Raw genomic sequence first — 20,507 nt, 5'->3', positions numbered from 1 at the left:
CCAGCAAAAGGCGAGGAGTCACCCCAGCAGGTTTCAGAGGGAGCACGGCCCAGCCGACACCTTGGTTTCGGACTTCTGGCCTCCAGAAGAGTGACACAATCCATTTCTGTTGTTTTAAGCCACCGGGTTTGTGGCACTTTGTTGCAGCAGCCCTATCAGCTGCGAGATCAAAGCCTTTCCCAGAGCACATCTCAGGGCCTTCCCAGCACCTCCTGACACAGACCAAAGCAGGCATCCTCCTCACGCAGGGCAAGGAACCGCACCCACCCCTGGCTGTCGGGCTACTGCTCACCTGGCCTGGCCCTGCTCACGAGCCCATCCTCCCCCTGGGCACCTGCCATGCCAGCCTCCACTCAGTTCCTAGAATCCTCAGGCTCCTTCCTGCCTTCAGACTGTGCACTCTCCTTCTGTTCCTCAAACGGAAAAAAGAAACATGTCCTCATCCCTCAGTGTCAGTTCCAATGCCACCTTCTGTAGCACATCTTCCCCAACCGTGCCATCAGGACGTTCCACAGGGCAGAGGTTCTTATTGGCCTGATTCATCACAGACTCCTCCCCCCCCCCATCCCCCAGGCATCACCCAGGCACCTGTTAGCAGGCCAGGCACTCTGCAAGCACTCAGGCAGCGTTAACAAAGAGGGCCCCTCGAGGCCCTCACCTGCACCCCTCATGATCAGTACTTATGCACTCTGCACTGTTGACCTATCCAGTCAGGCCATCTCCCCAACCTGGCGGCAATCTCTACACAGGTAGGGGCCATAGTGGCTTTGTTCCAGGCACAGAGCAGGAGTTCAAACACCTGTGGGTTCATTTTCAAGTTTAGTTTCCAGTGAAAACAATGGTTGTGACTTCCAAGGGTTCACCTCACACATTCGTCACCACTACCCTGAGATATTAGTGCTGCCACCTCAGTTTACAGACACAGAAGCTGAAACCCAGGGAAGGAGGCAGAGCCAGGGCAGCGGCCATGTTCCTACTTGGAACAAGGGTGGAGCCTGAAATGGGGGCAGGCGGGTGGAGCAGAGACAAAAGGCAGTCCTTTTATTTGTCTGCGTGATTCAAAGCCCATCCTCTGTCTGAAATAAAGGAGCAAGTCTGTGCTGTTCTCTTTGGGCTACAGCTTAAACCCTCTCCCTCACAAGATCACCAGCATGGGAGGCAGCGAAGGGAGGGCTTGTCCAAAACATTAAGCAATTTTTTCTCATTGCTGTTTTCCCAGGGGTCCCCATGGTTCCTGCTGCTTTGTCCACGGTGGAAGTCACGCTCTGGATGGAGCACCAGGGTGAGGGCACCATTGGAGCTGGGAGCCATCCACAGCTCTCGAGGCCAGAGTGTGGGAGAGAGGAGGGGGCTCTGCCCACCTGCACCCAAACTTGTGAGCAGGCACAGGAAAAGACACGAACCTCAATAAAGACCGAATTTACCTCTTTTTTAATTCAATCAGAAATTTAGGGGACAGCCCTGTGACCGAGCAGTTAAGGTCACATACTCTGCTTCGGCGGCCCATGGTTTCGCTGGCTCGGATCCTGGGCGCGGACATGGCACCACTCATCAAGCCACGCTGAGGCGGCGTCCCACATGCCACAACTAGAAGGACCCACAACTAAAAATACACAACTATGTACCAGGGGATTTGGGGAGAAAAAGGAAAAATAAAATCTTTAAAAAATAATAATAAATAAATTTAAAGAAGTTAAACGCCTACAGCAGTTTCTTAGAGCAATGTTTATAAACAGGAAACTCACTTTTAAAATGAGTGTTCTGATAGTAATTTCCAACTACTAAATTAGTAACGATCTTAAAAATTACAGTACCCATTTTGGGCTTAGGGGCTATCAACTGAGCAGTGGTCATTCATGGCTGGGGCACCTGCAAATGGGCACAACCTGTTTGGAAAGCATTTGCAATGTTTCAAGAGACAGAAGATGCTGATACACTTTTCCCACTAATCTCACTTCTGAGAACTCTACATTGAAGACATAACCTAAAAAATCCTTAGAAAAGCAAGCTTTCCACACAAAGACATTTACCACAACATTATCTACACTGGTGAAAACCACTCTGATCATAACGATGATAATGAATGATCCACTTACGGAACATTTCCTCTGTGCAAAGAGGTGTGCACAGTGCATGTATTTGCGTATGTAATTTACTCAATAACCCAGGAAAGAGTACTATCCTTAGCGCCATTTTACAGATTAAAAGATTAAACCATTTTTCCCCTCCCCAAAGCCTCAGTACATGGATGTGCATCCTAGTTGTAGGTCCTTCTAGTTCTTCTGTGTGAGCCGCCACCACAGCATGGCAACTGACAGACGGGTGGGGAGGTTCCATGACTGGGAAGTGAACCCAGGCGGTCACAGTGGTGAGTACTGAACTTTAACTGCTAAGCCATCAGGGCTAGCACAAAAGACTTAAACTTGCAGAAGTTAGTAACCTACCCAAGGGTTAACCTTTAAAATGAAGTGTAACTGTGTAGCAACATGAAAAATGCACACAGAAAGTGAGGTGAAAAAATCAGACTGCATAATTCTATTATTTCTCCTGGGGATCCGGTGGTAAGGAGTCAGCTGAAGGGCAGCCACTATACAGGGTCTGCCGTGGCCTCTGCTCACCCTATCCCACTGTGTACAGAGTAAGAACAGCTCAATGGTCACAGAAGCTCTGAACCCCCTGCCCGGCCCCCTGCCAGGCACTACACTTGGCACACTGTTGACATGTCTGCCTCTCCTGAACTGGAAGCCCACTGAGAGCAAGGCCTCAGCTGCCAACCGTGAGCCCCTTACTGCTCAGTGCCGGCCTGCCACACACAGGCTTACAAAATGAACAAATGAACACACTAACCATTTGAGAAATGTGCTTTGGAAATGTCATGTGGTTATAAATGACACTTGTATAATGTTGTTCTATTATCTACATAATATAAAACATCAGATTCGTTCTGCTTTCATGGAACACTATTCAGACCTGTGATCCACATCCATCAGTACAGCTGCCTTTGGGGGATGTGGGTCTTGATCTGGCCTTCAATTCTTCTCCAGATTAAGAACCTGTTTGTTTCACCCACAGACAGATGGCCATAACAACACCGCTCAATTGCAGGCTCCAAACCGCCCATGCTCAGTCCAGGCAGCCAGGACCCTAGCACTGCAGATGGCTGTGCTGCTCAGTATGGACACGAGGAGCGACTGACTGTCCAACATCAGGCGAGGATAAGTCAGGAACTGCACCCAGCGGAACGCTGAGCGCAGCTGTTAAAATGTTCACAGGATTGGGGAAGGATGGAGAAAATGCTTCTGTTACAATGTTATGAGACAAAACCCAGGGATGCAAAGTTGCATTTACAATAAACTGCAACCCTGGAAGACAAAATGCTTAGGAAAAAAATCCAGAAGGAAGTAATACCAAGATGTGAACAACAGTTGTCTTTGTGTAATAAGATTACAGGATACTCCTGTCTTCTTCTTGTATTTTCTACCCTACCAAGAATGGACACGCACTACTTTTATAATGAAAAAACTAGTAGAGTTTCTTATTTCACATCCATGCCAAACTTACCAGTTAGAACTGCAGAAGGAGGCCACCGAGTGAACTCATCTGAAGGGTGCCAGCTACTCTGCTAACAGCCGGACTAAGCTTTCCACTAGCAGTCAGCAGGAGGAGACTAACCGAATCGGCAACATCGATTTCAAGCTGCTGAAGGGTGGAGGATGGCCAGCTGACTCTGACTTTCTGAAAGGGCACTGCTACCGGTCAACAAGTGAAGGGACAGGGAGGAGGAAGCCTTCAACAGAACAAAACCTGACACTGAGTCGGCCACTGGAGCAGCAGTGCTCAGCCCCGGGTGAACCTAAGCACTCCTCCTTCTGCACCTGGCCTCCCTGGGCTTCATCTGGATCCTGGACTCTTGTCCAGAAACGAAAGAGAAAGTGTTCTCTTTGGTGTTGGTGGCTGAGAAGTTCAAAGCCATCTTTGGATCCATCTCCAGCAGTTGTATATGACCCTGGTCTTATCTTATTTTCTTATCCTTATTTTCCTATCCTTATTTTCCTTTTGCCCCAATTTCTTCTGGTATCTGTTTAATCCTCTGGTATTGCATGTGTTTTGTAAGCCAATACCAATCCTTTCTAGAGTGAAGCAGGGCAAATAGATGAAATGGTCATAATCTCTAGTATAATCACTTGGTCAGTCACTGTCTATGATATGTGAGCAGGAGCAGCCCTTGTCTAAGGAGCTCTCAGCCCCAAGGACTGACATTCCCCTGGAAGCATACGTTAGCCACACCACAGAGGCTGCTTTGCACCAGCCAGAGTGCTGGAGGTGTCACTGAGACGGTGTCCATCAGGACAGCCCAAGATCGGGCTGCAGGCGGTGGCACCCACCCCATGCACCTGCCCCATACAAAACCCACTGCTGCCCACTTCATTTCTGGGACGTTAGGTTGGTTCTGATTCACCCAAGGGAATTAGAGGGCAATGAGGATTTCTATTCTCTTTCTTCCTTCTTTTTTCTTTCTTTTTTTTCCCTAAGAACGAGAATGCTGGCAGTTGACCTCCCACCCAGAAACCCAAGGCAACAAGCAACATGGGACACATTCATGCCGCAGCAAGGCAAGGCAAGTGCAGCTCTGGCTTGAGAGACCACTTCAGGGAGTGCAGCCAAGGGAGCTGAGAACGAGAGCTGGGCATTCCTTCCTTCCTTCTCTCACCAGCCCTCCCTCGGTGGAGACCAACCCAGGGCCCAGAGGTGCGGAGAGTGGGAGGTCTCGTCCCTGACTTCAGAGCTTCCAGGTCAGAGGACAGCGGCAATCTTTATATTCCAGGTCTCCACCTTGTCTCATGGGGATGATTCTCCCAACCTCCTGTGGCCCCTCTGATGTGGGTTCCCACTACCCCAAGAACTTCTGCACTTTCTCCATGGCCTACTGGATGTTGTGACCAGACCTACAGAATGTGGGAGGGTAAACAGGGCCCTGGGTGGGGTAACAGGAAGGCTGTTCACACCCATTCCATCCAAGCCAGCTGCACTGTCTGTGTGGTCTCAGGCAAACCCCAACCCCTCAGCCCGAGAGGCCTCCTCAGGGCCCCACAGCTTCGCCCGCACACTGCAGTCCTAAGCACCAGGATCACGCAAGGTAGCCAACGCAGGTGCACCAAAGACTCAGCCTTGGGTGGGGAGGGCAGCCGGTGCACCAGGGGTCACAAAAGGGTAAAGTACCCAGAAGCGCCAGGTGAGGCCAAAGAGCTGGAGTCATCTCCTGCCCAGAATTCTCTCCCAAGTCCTGGACTTCTCAGACCTTCTCCACACCTCCACCTGCACGTCTAGTAGACACTTCGACATGTCCAGAATGGAACCCCACCTCTGCTCAAACCTGCTCCACTCATAGCCACCCTCATGTGAGGTGACAGCAGCTCCACCTCCCAGGTGCTCAGGTGACCGTCATCAAAGCTGTCCTCAACTCCCCTTTCACCTCCATCCAGCCCTCCAACAAGTCCTGCTGGCTCTCCTTTAAAATGTACCCAGACCTCCACAGTTCCATCAGGTCCAGGCTCGATCATCTCCCACCTGGATAAAGACAGTGCTCTCCTGACTAGTCTCCCCAGGCCTGTCTTGCCCCATACATAGCCAGAGGGTCCTCTTAGGCCTTCTCATCCCTAAATCAGATCAAGTTCTTCCTCAGTTCCAAACCCTCCCCTGCCTCCCCAGCTCACGGAGTAAAAGCCAAAGGGCTTCCAATGACCCAGAAGGCCCTACACCAGTCTCCTTAGGGTGTGATCCATGACAGACAAGTACAGGGAGAGAGAACATTTGGAAACTTTTCTAGACATCTGACATTGCTACAACATCCAAACACTGATACAAAAGTCTCAGCCTGAGATGGATTAGGAATTGAGAGAAATGCTTCCTGCCAGAAGCAATCTGAGAAGCATGCCCTACACCTTCTCCACGCCTGCCCTCAGCCACACTCCCACCCTCACCTCACGCGCCACTCACCTTCACTCAGCTCTGGCCACACTGGCTGCCTTCCTGTTCAGCAAACATTCTGAGCACATTCGCACCTCAGGACCTTTGCACAGCTGCTCCTGCCCTCTGCCTGGAATGCTCTTCCAGACCTTCACACAGCTCCCTCCTCCTCCTCCTTCAATCCTTGCTCCGACATCACCTTCTCAACAAGGCTTGTTCTGACACCCTCCTTAGCACTGCAGACCACCCTCCCTGATCCTCATACTCAGCTGGGTTGTCCTGGTTTTTGTTTGCTGTCTGCTAGAGCACTCATTACATTACATGCTGTATAATGCCCCACATCTATTATCTCTCTTCCCATTAGTAGTGGCAGGGGGCTCTGCTTTGTGCTTAGCACAGTGCTGGCACACAATGGGAACTCAACACACACTTGTAGAGTGAACAAGGGAATGTGGGAGCCAGAGCGGAGCCAGGGCAGGCTTCACAGAGCGAACCCAAAAGCAGTGCCCCGAGGCAGACTTCACAGCCCTGAGCTGGCAGAGAACCAAGGACCAGCAGGGAAGGGAGCTGTCCGCCATGTCAAAGGCTCTGGGGTGAACAGTGCAGGGACTGCTGGGAGCTAGAGGAGCTTTCTGAGCCCTGGGCTCAGGGTATCATTCATAAAGATGGAGGGTAGATAAGAATGGGAGAGCCTAATAGCCAGGAAGCCAATCAGAAAGCTGGCACTGAATTGAGGCCATGCAAGTAGAGATGAAGGACAGAATCTGAGAGGCTTCCAAGGTCAGATCCACAGATGTATGTGGAAGTGAGAGGGACGGAGGAGGCACAGGGAGGATCAAATGGGTACGCTACGTCAAAGGAAGCTCTTCTCAAACCTCATGCACACTGCGGGTCATAACCTCCCGGCCAGGCCTGCTCCCCCATAAAGGGGCCAGGGCCTTCTCAGCCATCTGCCTCCACTCGCCCCCTACCCTGAGTCTGCACCTGTGCCCACCACGCCTCCCCTGCAGGTTCTGGGGTCCTAAGTGTGCCCCTCACAAATGTCTCCCCTGAACCATAGCATGAATTTCACGAGACCATTTTCTGAATGGCTGGTGTCAGTCTGACTGACTTCTCCTCTGCTGGATTCCAAGCTGGTATCTTCAAAGCAAATCTGCAGATGTGCACTTTTTTTTTTTTTGAGGAAGATTAGCCCTGAGCCAATATCCACTGCCAATCCTCCTCTTTTTTGCTGAGGAAGACTGGCCCTGAACTAACATCCATGCCCATCTTCCTCTACTTTATATGTGGGACGCCTGCCACAGCACAGCTTGATAAGTGGTGGGTAGGTCCACACCTGGGATCCAAACCGGCAAGCCCTGGGCCACCAAAGTGGAGCGTGCAAACTTAACCACTGCGCAACCAGACCAGCCCCAGATGTGCACATATTAAGAACCTACCTTACACTTAATACTTTGTTAGGTGCTAAGAAAAAAACAGAAAGGAGTCATGGGACAGGTCCTGCCCCCAGACAGCTCCCCATGATGGGGAGGGTGTGAGATATGGAGAAGAATGCACACACGAAAAGGTTACAGGATGAAACATGACACCGTGTGACACCTGTTTGTCCAAAACTCATTTGGGCCAGGAGAAATTCTCCCAAAAGACCCAAAACTCATTTTTATCCTTAATTTCTACCAGAGCTGAAGGAGAAAAGAAATCCACATGGGGTCTATATCTTGAGCAACTTGTCAGATGTGTGTGTGTAGGGGAGGCAGCCAAGCAGAGGGAACTGAATGGGCAAGACAGACCAAGACCGACCTGCTTAGGCAGGGCACCTGGTCCTGGCCACAGTGGGAGCAGCAGGCAGCACTGCTGAGGCGGCTCAGCCTGATTTTAACATACAAATGTCTCAGGAAAGCCTGCCTGCCACCAGGAAAGCTAGAGGGCCAGGTGAACACAGTTAATCACCCAGACTCAAAACAGACCTTAGCAGTTACTGGATAGGGAGAACATGGGAAAAACAAAAAGGGAGCTCCCGGAATTCTGGGGATCACTGGGAACCTGCGGGAAGAGGCCCTGAAGATCTGCTGGGAGAAACGGGCATGTAACTCAAATGCCTTTGGGTGATCCTTCAAACACACTTTGACCTTTTGCATTCTCTGAGGTGCAAAGCTGGCCCTCCTTACAAAATCCTGTATAAACCGTTAAAGGAGGATGAAGGAAAATCTCCCAGAGCTAAACAGAGTGATCACACAAATCCCCAAGTCAGACAAGCTGTAATATTAATGAGGCATGAATGAACAGTAACCGTTTCCAGGGCTGGATAAAGGCTGGCCACCTTATCGGGAAGTCGCAAAAAGGCTCTCCGCTGGTGCCCCTTCTAGTAAGAGCAGAAGAGAGCAGGTGGCTTTCTGCTCTGTGGCGGGGCCCCACTTGGGACTGAAGGTAGATTAGACTGAGAGCATTTTCTCATAGGCAACAGTGAAAAATCTGTTTTCAGTTTAATCTGCAACAGTTGTAGACTGACCAGGATACATTATTAATTAGTCAAAAGAGAAGCCCCATTTTCAGTTACCCATTCAATTAGGTATCTTCAAACACTGTGACCTAGAATTGACAGTACAGCTAACTCTCTGTTTACCACGGTGATGGGGATTTCAGGAAGGACGGCAGTTAATTGAGAAGCAAAAACAAGCCCATCCTGTCCTCAGCGAGGTATTGTCACTGCATCAAGGACGGTGGCCTCCAGCAACTGTCCCCTGAGGCCCTCAGGGCTGCCCAGCGCTGCGAGATTTAAACCGCATGTTTCTGGCTCAGTCCTCCACCACGCCTGGGTCTGGCAGACAGTGGAGCCCCTTCAGTTTTCAGGGCATGGGGACAATCACCCCATGCCTCCCCCAAACAGCAGCTCCCCCATTAACCCTTCAGCAGAACTTCTGGCAGTGACGTGTGATGGCGTGAGGGGAGCATGGCTAGGCCATGAGCTCCTAGGGAGGGAGGAAGACAGGGGCCCTGGGGCCACTGGAGGTTGGACCATGAGGCCCAGAAGGAGACAGGGAGAGAGTTGGCTGTACTGACACAACAAGCTCACCCCCAGCAAGCAGCCCAGCATTTCTAGGAAGGAGAAAAGCAAACCGCCGTCCCACCTCGGGCTGCGCGGTCACAAGTGAGGCAGGGCTGGGACCAGTCGCCATTTGGGCGGGAGGCCAGCCCCAGGTGCGGCAGGAAGGGGTGGCGCTGGCTCAGTGGCTGCAGCTCCTCACTCTGACCCAGCGGGGCTGCTGTGCGGTGCTGGGGGCACAGTGAGGCCTCGGGTGCTGTCGGGCAGGGACACACACACATACACACAGAGAAAGACATGCCATTAGAGGGAGAGGGAGCGGCAGAGGTGCGGGTGAGGCCAACGCCCCATAGGCTGAGAGATGGTGAATAGCCAGCTGACCACATTCTAACCTGAACATGAAGCTGAAGCTCAACGTCTGAGGGAACCAGAAGCTGTTAGAGCTGGGAGCATGGCAGCATCGATCAGGCCAGTGGAAGGCTGGCAGGACGTGTGACTGGGTGCCCGACCCAGACCCCCAAGCTCCTGCACCTTCACCGCCTCTCCTAGCACCGGAACGTCCCACAGACTATTGATGAGATGGACGCTATTTCAGCTCCTCACTTTCTATCCTCTGGCTTCTTGAGAATAATGACTGCAAAACACATGTCGAGAGAAGAACAGCTCCCATGGCCATATAGTACAGCCACAGTCACTTCCCAAAGTGGAAGTCAAGGTGGCTTGAGACCAACTCAATTCAGAGGGCCTTTCTGGAGGATGGAACGAGGATCCTTGAGAGAAAAACAACAACTTCATTTCTTAAAGGGCAACCTTCACTTTCTGATGAAACCTAGCCCATAGGGAGACCTCTGGAGACACGGGCTCCATTTGTTCCGAGTGGTTTCATTAAGGTCACAACCTTTGCTTAAGTGGAACAGTTCAAACTAAGTGGGGAAAACAACAATAACTAGAAGTAGGACAATAAAACACTAATCTCTCCAAGCTTGATAATAATTTAGAATTCCCGGGGTGGGGGGGTACGGACTCTGACTTTACTATGCAAATCTCCTATTTGACACATTTCTCAAAATGCTGCAGTACAAATACTGCTGGTGGCAGTACAAAATCAAATTGAAACCTGCAAAAGCAGGAAACCTGAGTAAGTGGTCTGGTAACAGAAGCACTGACTAAGCAAGGGTTGACAGGGGTTTGCCAAACTACAAACAATGTCCTTTAAAAAAAGAAAGAAAAAAGTTTTCTGTTATGCTGACATAGTGTTACTGATTCCAAAAAGAAAGGGTATGGGGACTTGAACTTCTGTTTTTATTACAGCCAGAAGATACAATTTCTGCATCACCCACCCCACCCAACCCCTGCAGGCCACCAGGACTACCTATCTCAACACCATACTGTGAAAGTAGAGGGGTGCCATTCCTGGGACCACTTTCAGTGAATGGCCAGGATGCCAACACAGCTCACAGAGACCAGCTTCCATCACGCCCTGAACTCCACTTCTGTTCCCTGAAATCTCTTCTGAACGTTGGGCAAAGACCCAAGTAATCCGAGATGCAAAACGAGAAAACAGAGCAGCACACCTAGCATAGACCACCCATGCCACCAAATAACCAAGAACTTTCATCCGCATGTTGGGAAAGGAGGCCTTGCCCACACTGACACCTGCAGAGGTTTTTGCCTTCTCCTTCTTCACGTGAGACAGAGACATACCATCTTACCCTCCTTGATGCTGAGAAAATACACTGAGCCAGTCAGGAGACCTGCAGCCCAGTCATTAGAAAACCACTTAATGTGAGATGAAAGAAACAAGACTATCCAGAAAGAGCATTCGTTTCCTCCTAACTACCAAATACAGTCAACTCCCCACTGTTTGTGCAGCAGGCCAATCCCTTGGCTCCAGCCCTTCCATGAGGAGGAAGCAGACAAGATCTGCCCCTAGGCCTGCCTTTTCCCCAGGGGCCAGCCCTGCCCAGGTGTACAGAACCAGATCACACAGTAGCGAGAGACTCTCAAGACCCTCAAACCAGAGCAGCCGAGGGGCTGAAAGCCCCTTAGTAACTGTAACTCGATGTAGCCCAAGAGCATTGTTGTCTGGGCTGCCAAAAGCTGGGAACAGAGGATAGATGTAAGATCTCGCTCAGCCCAAGGGCACCCACGCTAGCCGTGGCCAAGCGCTGTTGCATCTGTACCCAGCGCACTCTGGCAAGGGGCAGGGGAGCGCTTCCACTACTCACAGCCATGGTAGGAGGCCGGCGAGCCCCCAGCCTTGCCATACTCCTGCTCCGAGTAGCTGGTGGAGAGGTTGGGCTGGCTGGAGCCACGGCCGAAGGTGATCTGGTTGCTGCCCATGCCGGTGGCGACCTGGGCCATGCGCTCTTTGGTTTTGAGAGCCTGGGCCCTCTCAGCCTTCAGACGCTCCTCATCCTTGAGGAGGGCCACCAGCTGCTTTGACTTCTCACGCACGTTGATGCCCTGGTCCTTGCCATCACGGTCGATATACTGGAAGTCCTTCAGGGTCTGGATGGCGAAGATGTTCTCGCGGCACTGCTGGGCCACGCGCTCGGAGCCGGTCTTGATGAGGTAGTCCAGCAGCGTCAGCGCCTTGTACACATGCCGCCAGTTCTTGCCATGGTCATTGAGCCGCTTCCACACCATGCTCATGATCTCTGAGAAGGCCACCACATTGTAGGTCAGGTCAGCGATCTCAGTCATCAGAGAGCTGGAAGGGCCCCACGGGTCATTGGAAGTGGCTTCTCGGACTTTTATTTCAGCTTCTGAGTAATTGTTCACAATGTTTTTCATCTGGCGTCTGATAGACGAGGTCGTCATCTTTAATTTTCTTTGTTACAAATGTAAAGCCCTTCAAAGAGAGAAAATTTCCTGTCCTGGGCAAGATCACACCATGCAAAGTTCAGTCTCTAACACATCTGGAGCAAGATCCCTGACAGTCATTTCCTCCGTGGGAGCCTCAGGTCCAGGAAGCCGGAAGCCATGACCTAGAGAAAGAAAGAGAAGCACTCACTGCGCCATCAGCTCCTCCAAGACAGAAGGAGGCTCTGGCTTAGACATTTTGTGAACAGAGGCATTGAGGTCTGTCAAGGGGCAGTGAGTGAACACACTCCAGCCTCCCTAGGATGAGAGAGAGTCCAACTTTCTTTCAAGACTAAGATAAGCTCAATATTACAAGTTAATAATGAATAAAATTTTAAAAGTAAATAAAATTTAAACTCAACTTTAAGCCTTTGGAAGAGAAGTAAACAGTATGACTATTGTTCTGTTTTCAAAACACTTCCTCTGGAATGGCTCTTCTATGGATTGTATTTTCACTGCGTGGCAAAAGCCAGCTACAAAAGAATCATAAAGTTTGGAAAGGTCAGTCCTGACAGATTTTACATTACCTCTGGGAGCAAGAAAGCCTCTCATTTCAGTATATCGTAACCCAAAAGTGCCTATCTACACCTTTAAAATTGCTTCACCTTGGGCTTTGGTCCACCATGATTCTAAGATTCTAGCTGCCCAGGGAATTCTCTGTGAGCACTGCTTTTCTCCTGACTTTTTGTAAAAGTTTCCAACTATTCTTCTAGAGCACGGCTAAGGCCCTCCACTGGGCTTTCAAAAAAGTCTCCAGCATCTGGCCTGAGCTGTATCACACACCCTTAGAAATAATCTGGTTCTGGCCCAATCCCCTCATTTCACAGAGGAGAAAACTGAGGCTCAGGGTTACACATTAGCTGGTCCACTCAGCCCTACAAGCACGAACACATCTACCCATCTCTCCAGAGCAGAAACACTGTCCGAGCTCAAGTGAAGTCCACGTCTCCAAGAGTGGGCTCTGCTCCACGAGTTTGGGGACCCCCATATGGCTTGCTTACCAATGAGCACCCAGCACCTAGCGCTGTGCCTGACACAGATATAAATGTTACTGAATAGATTTATGAAACAGATTAAAAACTGTGTCCCTGTCCTCAGGAAGGCCACAGTCTGGCAGGGGACAGAGGTGAGCACAGGGGATCTAAGGATGCAAAGCTAGAACAACCAACCTAGCTGGCTGTTGGAATTGCAAACACAGGCACAAAAAGCACTTTCTGCCAGAAATAACCCTCAGTATGGTCTTCAAAGCTGAGGAGACCTGAGCAGGTGGAAGGGAAGTGGTGACACAGGTTATTCCTCAAAGTGAGAAAACATGCCCAGAAGACGCCAGGGACTGCCGAAGACAGAGCAGCACAGCTGGGGTCTGGCCACACTACCCACTGTCCTACCATCCCCCACCCACATCCCCAGCTATTGCCTGCTGGGCTCGTCTGGCCTGTGAAGGAGCTGTGGCAGCCTCACGCCAGGCTGTCCCACGTAACGCTTACGAAACCTTCTGGGGAATGATTATTCTTCCCACGGTACAGATGAGGAACTTGAGGCCTGGAGTTATGAGGTCAGCTGACTAAGGTCAACCAGCTAGGACCGTCCTCTCTCCTCTTGCAGGGGTCCTTACTCTCCAAGCTGCTGCGCTGCTTCTGCTAGAAAAACAACGGACAGCTCCCACCTTCCTCACATATAGCCTCAGACAGGCAACGGACACATCAAAAGAAAAAGTAAAAAAAAGGTGTCAGGAGCAGGAAAAGCAACAAGAAACGCAATGATCACTCATCACATGTACCCATACAAATAAGAAAAAGGCAGCTCATAAAATTTCATCGTGGTGACAATCAATACATGTGCTCCAGCCAAAAAGGGCCTTCTCTCCACCCTCAAATACGCCAAGAACTCTGCCTCCAGCTGAAACCACAGGAGGGGCTTCAGCTGAAGGCAGGCCTATTCTGCCTCTCCACTGATCTGGCCAGCTCTCACAAATCCTCCAAAGCTGTAGAAGGACCAGGGATAAAAACTTTCACAGTGACCCACACATTCAATTTAATTAGGTTTTTCATTCACTGCTAGCAGAGGTGGGATGCGCCTTGAAAAGGAAAAAAGAACACTTTGATTTTTAATGAGCATCTCCCAACTTAAAGTGCAAATACTTGTCAAAATCAGTAGTAACATTTGGATGGACACAATGCCCAGGGGCCCTACGATGTGCCAGGGACCACCAGGCACTTCCATTTGGCATTCCATTTGATGCACAGCAGGTGTGACTGTCCTGCTTCTTGGAGAAGCAGGGAGAGCTGGGATCCAACACTGAAGAAACCCTGGGGCACCTTCCTCCAGGTCAGGAAGCAGCATCGATTAAGCAAGAGAGCAAATGGTCCTGGTAAAAAGGCCTCAAACAGTTGAAAATATAATGACAAAACCCACCATTTCCTGAGGGAGAAATCACGTGCTAGGCTCTGCTGCCCCTCCTCTAGTCTGGCTGCCTTGGGGAGTGGACCAGAACAGCTGGACTCGGTGTCCTCCGAAGGGAGAAGCAGAGGAGAAGCCGTGAGGCCCAGCGAGGGCACCCACTGAGCCTTCTAGGTCTTCGGTGGCAAAGAAAAGGCAGCAATTTCTGCGAGCGAGGGCCCAGGTACCTCTGGGCAAAGGCTGGGAAAGGAATGCCAAACAATTTAGAAAGAGGGGCTGTAGACCAAGGTGGGGGCTTTCTCTAACAGGCTCAACTTGTAAAGATATCTGTTGGCAGTCTCTTTGAAACATTTAGGCTTCAAGAAGGAAAAAGCTAATGAAATATTTGTTATAGTCAGAAAAGATATGTAAAGTCTATATTAATTTGAATGGCTGCCTGCTATTTTCTTAAAAGCTATAGACAAGAACAGCTTTCAGGACAGGCAAATGGTGAGAAGGGTGAGATCTGAGAATGAGAAATTCCTGACAGGACAAAGGACAGCAAACGTGCCTTCGAGAAACCATTTTCAAAGTCAACTGAGTTACACACCTCACCTCAGACTTTGCAGACGGGAACTGCCAATTCCAGCCATGAGAGAACCTGGCCACAGGAGGGTGGGCTGCAAAACCACAGCAGTGCTAGCCTGGGCACAAGATGTCCCAGGTTGCTCCACTTAAAGATGTGGACCTCTGTGGCTCAGTTGCGCCTGCCTATGTGGACCTCAGACCTAGCTTTTCCCATTTTAAACCTCTCCCCCTCAACCTCAGGATTTGGCTGTAAACACTTAAACCTTTCCCCTCCCAGCAAAAATCCACCAGGTGCTCCCTCCTAAAAGCAAGCCCCAAACACACACCATCCTCAAGTAGACATCCTGTTATTTCTAGAACCTGAGTTTTGTTTCGTTCTCACTCCTTTTTGAATAGTTTGCACGCTCCACTTTCCAAACTTTCCTTCTCAATTTGCCAGTTTTCTTCCGCTTCCAGCTTGCTGAGCCTGAACTAATGCACATGCAAAAGCAACTAAAACAGGAGCATTTGTTACCTTCTGGGCTCTTCACTCAAGTCTGGGGAACTGTGGTCAGTTCACAAACATCCAATCATTTATTAAGGACCTCTAAGCCAGATATGGGGAAGACAGTGGGTGAGGGGCAGGAGCGGGTTGTCAAAATAGGGAGGAAAAACAAACTTTGTTAAAGGTTTAGACCAAGATAGCCAAAAAAAAAAGTAGGAGGACTCGTTTTCAAAAGCTAAACACTGACAGCTAAAGGGACAAACACCATTAGAACATCAGTAACTAGAAATGCCTTTAGAAATCTAGTTCTACTGCCAGATATTACTTAGAACTACTTTACGGTAAGTGGTAAATGAAGCACATGAGTTTGTATAATCGGTACAACTTTAAATATTTTTGAATGGAAACAGCAAAAAGACTTCAAGTTGAGATTTACTATTCAAGGCAAACAAATCTTTCTGCACCTGCCAAAGCAGCTGGAACAGGAGCCAGAGGACATCCACTTATTTTCCTGAATGAGGTGAGCAGGGGCTCCCAACCACCACAACCTCCACCATACCTCCCCACTCCAGCCTCAGCCTTGAAGAGCCTGTTTTGAAACTGTACTAATTAAAAATTCACTTTGTTAAGAATCAAGGTTTCTGGGGCCAGCCCTGTAGCCGAGTGGTTGAGTTCTCGCGCTCCACTTCAGCGGCCCAGGGGTTTGCCGGTTTGGATCCTGGGTGCAGACATGGCACTGCTTATCAAGCCATGCTGAGGTGGCGTCCCACATAGCACAACCACAAGGACCTACAGCTAGAATGTGAAACTAGGTACTGGGGTGCTTTGGGGAGGAGGAGAAGAAGAAGGAAGCAAAAAAAAAGATTGGCAACAGATGTTAGCTCAGCTGCCAATCTTTAAAAAAAAAAAATTAAAAAGAAAAAAGAATCAGTGTTTCTGATGCACATGAGAAAACCACTGGTAGCCATACCGAGTCGATAAAATCAAACCACGGGCAAAGAAACTGAACATATCAGCTGGCCTGGAAAGTCTCACCGTGGCCAATATACATTTCTGTTGGGACTTCCAAAAGGCCTTTGGGAGCTTCCGAGACTCCACATCAAAGCCAGCCTGTTCAGTATGAAAGGGGACTCTCACTTTTCTACAGTCAGTCCCCAGTACTAGGGAAAGTTCTTTAAGCCAAAGAATATTTCATGTCCATCATTGTTTCTGCCTGTGCAATACCCATATCCCCTTATCTCAGAAAGAGCCTCCGTCGTTGGTGGGGGGAGCGGCCAGGAGTAGGCCCAGCCCAGCCCAGGTCCAGTTAATCAGAGCACCATGGGCCCCCAGCCATGGTGGCTAGATCAGGGGCGGTGGACAATCCAGACCGGGCCACCAGAGACCTCTCTGGACGGGCCCTGAAACTACTGGGAAAGCAGCAAGGTTGGTAAGGGGCTGGAAGCCACCACAGAGCCAGGGTTTACCTGAGTCTGAAGCCTACAGAGAAGCAAGCAAGGAGCCAAGAGATGGCGAAGGAGCAAGACAGGACATCATTTGAACCTCTAGGTCCACCTACGCCTGAAGCCATTTACCCTCTGCACTCCTCAGCTGCATGAGCCAATGCGGTCATTCTGTAACCCACAGCAGTGTGTGCTTTTGTCATTTGCAACAGCAAGCCCCGTGCAACAAGTACCCTGAGAGGAAGAAAGCCGGCAACAGCCAAACAACAAACATATAGAGCCTGGGCCTACGCAGAGCCTCAGGTAGAAGTGCAGGGACACCAACCAGGCTCTCCTCACTCACGCCTGACCCACAGCCCCAGGCTCACCAAGGAGCTGCGTCCTTCCCAGGGAGGCTCATCACTCCTCAAAATGCAGGCACCCCAGTCAAAGCCTGGGATCATCGCTCTTTGTCGAGAGTGGCTTATAATGGTGACAACAGAGTAACAGCTGGATCACTACATCTGCAGGGGACAAGCTGGGGAAGAAAAATTCTGGCGTATTTGAAACACAATCAAAATTCGAAACACAGTGGAGACTGGAAATAGATTGAAGAAAACAGCAAATAGAAAAAACCTAAACAAACAAAAAATTCCAAGGCTAGAGTGATGCCCCTGGAGGCAAGAAAAATTCCATAAAAATGTGCTCTAAGGGCCTGCAGAGCTGGGTGGGGACATTCCTTCCAAACCTAGAGTTCCCAGTCATAGGAGAAGAGGAGGCTTCCCATGGTTCCCAGCAGCCCAGGCGGGTCCCTGGTCAAAGCCATGAGTCTCTCAGCCACTGTGCTTCTGTGACAGCAAGGCGTGGGGGCCAGGTCCTATCCATCGTAGTCTACCCCAAATCCCTCACCAAATCCCTAAGGCGATTTTGATAGTGGCTTTTCAGGGATCAGGGATCATTATCAGGGATCAAGACCAGCTATAAGGGAACAGCAACAATTGTCTCTCCCTCCTCCCAAAACCTAACAGTCACAGGTCAACCAACGCTGCCTGCGACAATCCATGCAAAATCAACAAACAGTACTGGGCGAATTGAAGATCTTCACTCCAGACAGCAGCTCAATCTATCCATGTCCGGCAGTCTCCAGCGACTTCACATGTACTCCATTTTTCTCAAAGCAGATGACAGGAAGAGCTGTGGGAAGGGTATATAAACCAGAATCTCCTGGGCAGACTGTTCAAAACTCCAGACACACAGTAAATTGGGGGCAGCCCTGAGGGGATGTGACGCCTGTACAAGCCCCCATAGTGATTTCTAGGCATCCTGAAGTGAGTGCCAGGGGGTCACCGTATGATTCACACAAACACTAAGTGTGTGAACTACTTTGCAAGCCTTGATTAGCTGGCTCTAGTTTCCCTGTGCGTACGGACCATGAGTTTGGAAATATCTCCATCTTCCTACTGGGGAAAAGGGTACCACAGCCATCACAAGGAGGCTCAGTAAAGGGGTGGCTGAGACCGCAGCTCATGTGACCAAACTGAGCTGGCTCTCCAGAAGACAACGGTCCAGTTAGGACAATATGGACAGTGCCACATTCTTTTCCACAGTAATCATTTCAGCCTAAAGAGAAAGGACTATTATGACTGCATCAGCCAAGCCAGCAATAACTTAGAGCCTAAGAACTACTGCTCACGCAGAGGGGAGAAGTGAAAAGGGAAAAAACCCTTTACTTTATAAACACCAGAAAAACAGTGAGTTACAGCCCAAAAAAGAAATGTCCTCTTCACTAACTGAACATGGGCTGGAAGTATGCCAATGAATGCTTGTTGGGTAGAGCAGTCAAATTTTATATCACTATCCAAAAAGCAGCTTAGAAAAAAACTTGGATTCACATACTTAAAGAATTTCGAGGGAAACAAACGTTTTAGATGACCTCTAGATGATAAAGCAGGTAAAGTTAAACTGCCCATGCACTCTCCTCTCTCCCTTCTAGGGGAGGAAAGTCAGCAAACCTCCCACCAAATGGGGAGAAGGCCCCGCCCCCATGCTGGCCAACAAGGCCCTTCAGGAGAGGCAGGAGGGCCTCCTGCAGAGAGCCACCCGGGGAGCTCCCCCAGGATCTGACAGTCACTGGAACAAGCACAGGAGAGCTCCAATCAGATGTCAGACAGCCTCCCATGACTTTATGTGTCCTTAATTTTTCTAAAAGCAGAAATCAAGTACTGAAAACAGACATGAGGAATTTCCTTTTTCTTTACCTATGTGCCCTGAGCATTTAGTCTCTGGGAAGAGCGGCCTGTGGGTGCAGATTACATAGGTGCTGAAATGCAGTCATTTTTAAAGATTGTGTGAAGCAAGGACCCACGTTAGGAAACAGGGTTCTGGCCATTCTGGCTGCACCCTGGCCATCTGACATGGTCACTTAGCCTCACTCCCTGATCCAGGAAGCGGGGGTGTGACAAGCTGCACCTCCCTCACAGGGTCGAGGATCAATCAAACACCCTGGCAAGTGGACCTAGGGCATGCAGAAACGTGGAAAGGAAAAAGAGAATTCTTAATGCTCCCCCACCTCTCTTCTACTCCTCAAACTAGTTTAATCACGGACAGCATTCTTAAAAAGTCATGCCGAAAAGCAAACAGAGTGGTGTGGTAGAGCGCACAGAATCAGGAGCTGGGAAACCAGAGATCTGGATCCAGCACCGTGACCACTCTGCAGCACCAGGCAAGCCAGTGACCAGACTCCTTGCTTCTAAAATGATGGGATAGACCAGTCGCTCTCCCCAAAATCTTCAAGTCCCAAGGCTCCCTTTCTAACAAATGGCTCAATTTCCTGCCATCTCTATGGCGTCACAGGGGAGCTCAAGCTTGCGACCAGCCTTAGCCACAAGTCAGTGACTGAAGGGCTAGAATTCCAGCCACAAGCCTAGCAGTGGATGTTTCTCTTGGCCTGTGGGGTTCCATGGTCGGCAAAAGGGTAGGGCTTCCCGTAGGCCTTTGGAAGTACAAAGAGCAGCCCTCAGAACTCTTCCTTCCTCCAAGGAAGGCAGCTTGTGTGTGACCCCTGGGCCAGAGTCTCCATTTCCGACACGCTGTGACTCTGCTACTAGAAATACCCACTAACGGCAGATGGCAATGCCACCCAAAGACTGGGAACCACAGAATGGGGGCATTTGACGGCTTCACATATCCACCCCACCCCATGGGGCAGGCCCAGCTATGGATTACCATTTGATCAGTACAATTTTCCAGCTTGAGACATTTGAAAAAAATGCAGAGCTGCATGGGAAAATTTAGAATTCCCATGATTTCATGCTTAATTTAGAGCTGGCTGGTTGCTGCGGTGGCGCTAAGTGCTGGGCTGTCGCCATCTCTCAGGAGCCAGGGAGAGAGTGGCAGCAAAGGGAGGGTGAGCCATGGATCTTGTGGCCAGGACCCCACAGACCTGGTCTGAGGCACAGCAGTGACCTAAGACTTTTCTCAAAAGGAACTCAAGATGCTTGCCAAGAGGAACTCTGAGGCTAAGGAACAGGTATTTCCACATTGTGTAGGCACAAACCAAAGCCACGACAAAAATGAGTGGTTTCCTCACCTCTGCCCTTGAACCAGCAGTTGTGGGAGGTCATGTCTGACTCTGTCCACGGTGGCAGTGAAGAACAAGGCAGATTTCCGCAGGCACTTAAGGGAGTTACTTCTATGGACTTCAGGTAGTGGTGGCTGATGCCTGCTGGCCAGACAACTCACAGGGGGGACCTTGGTCCCT

General features: G+C 50.0%; 1 protein-coding gene across 9 annotated transcripts in view; it reads right to left on the bottom strand.

Moving 5' to 3' along the window:
- The window catches only part of EPN2 (epsin 2), an 80,352-nt gene that overhangs the window by 31,151 nt on the left and 28,694 nt on the right, over nucleotides 1–20,507 (bottom strand). For 3 of the 9 annotated variants that reach the window (XM_070482275.1, XM_070482279.1, XM_070482278.1), the window contains exon 2: nucleotides 11,239–12,000. The exons of 1 other annotated variant lie outside the window; for it this stretch is intronic. In XM_070482275.1, the coding sequence (XP_070338376.1) occupies nucleotides 11,239–11,833 (595 nt within the window). In that variant the 5' untranslated portion in view covers nucleotides 11,834–12,000. Of the gene's footprint in view, nucleotides 1–9,095; nucleotides 9,267–11,238; nucleotides 12,001–12,237; nucleotides 12,349–14,290; nucleotides 14,516–17,136; nucleotides 17,283–20,507 lie in introns of those variants that run through there. 5 more of the 9 variants (XM_044746070.2, XM_070482274.1, XM_044746073.2 and 2 more) reach the window with 4 other exon arrangements.

This window comes from Equus asinus, chromosome 13, assembly GCF_041296235.1.
Source record: "Equus asinus isolate D_3611 breed Donkey chromosome 13, EquAss-T2T_v2, whole genome shotgun sequence".
Classification (NCBI taxonomy): Eukaryota; Metazoa; Chordata; class Mammalia; order Perissodactyla; family Equidae; genus Equus; species Equus asinus.
This window is presented reverse-complemented; position numbering and strand designations above follow the sequence as displayed.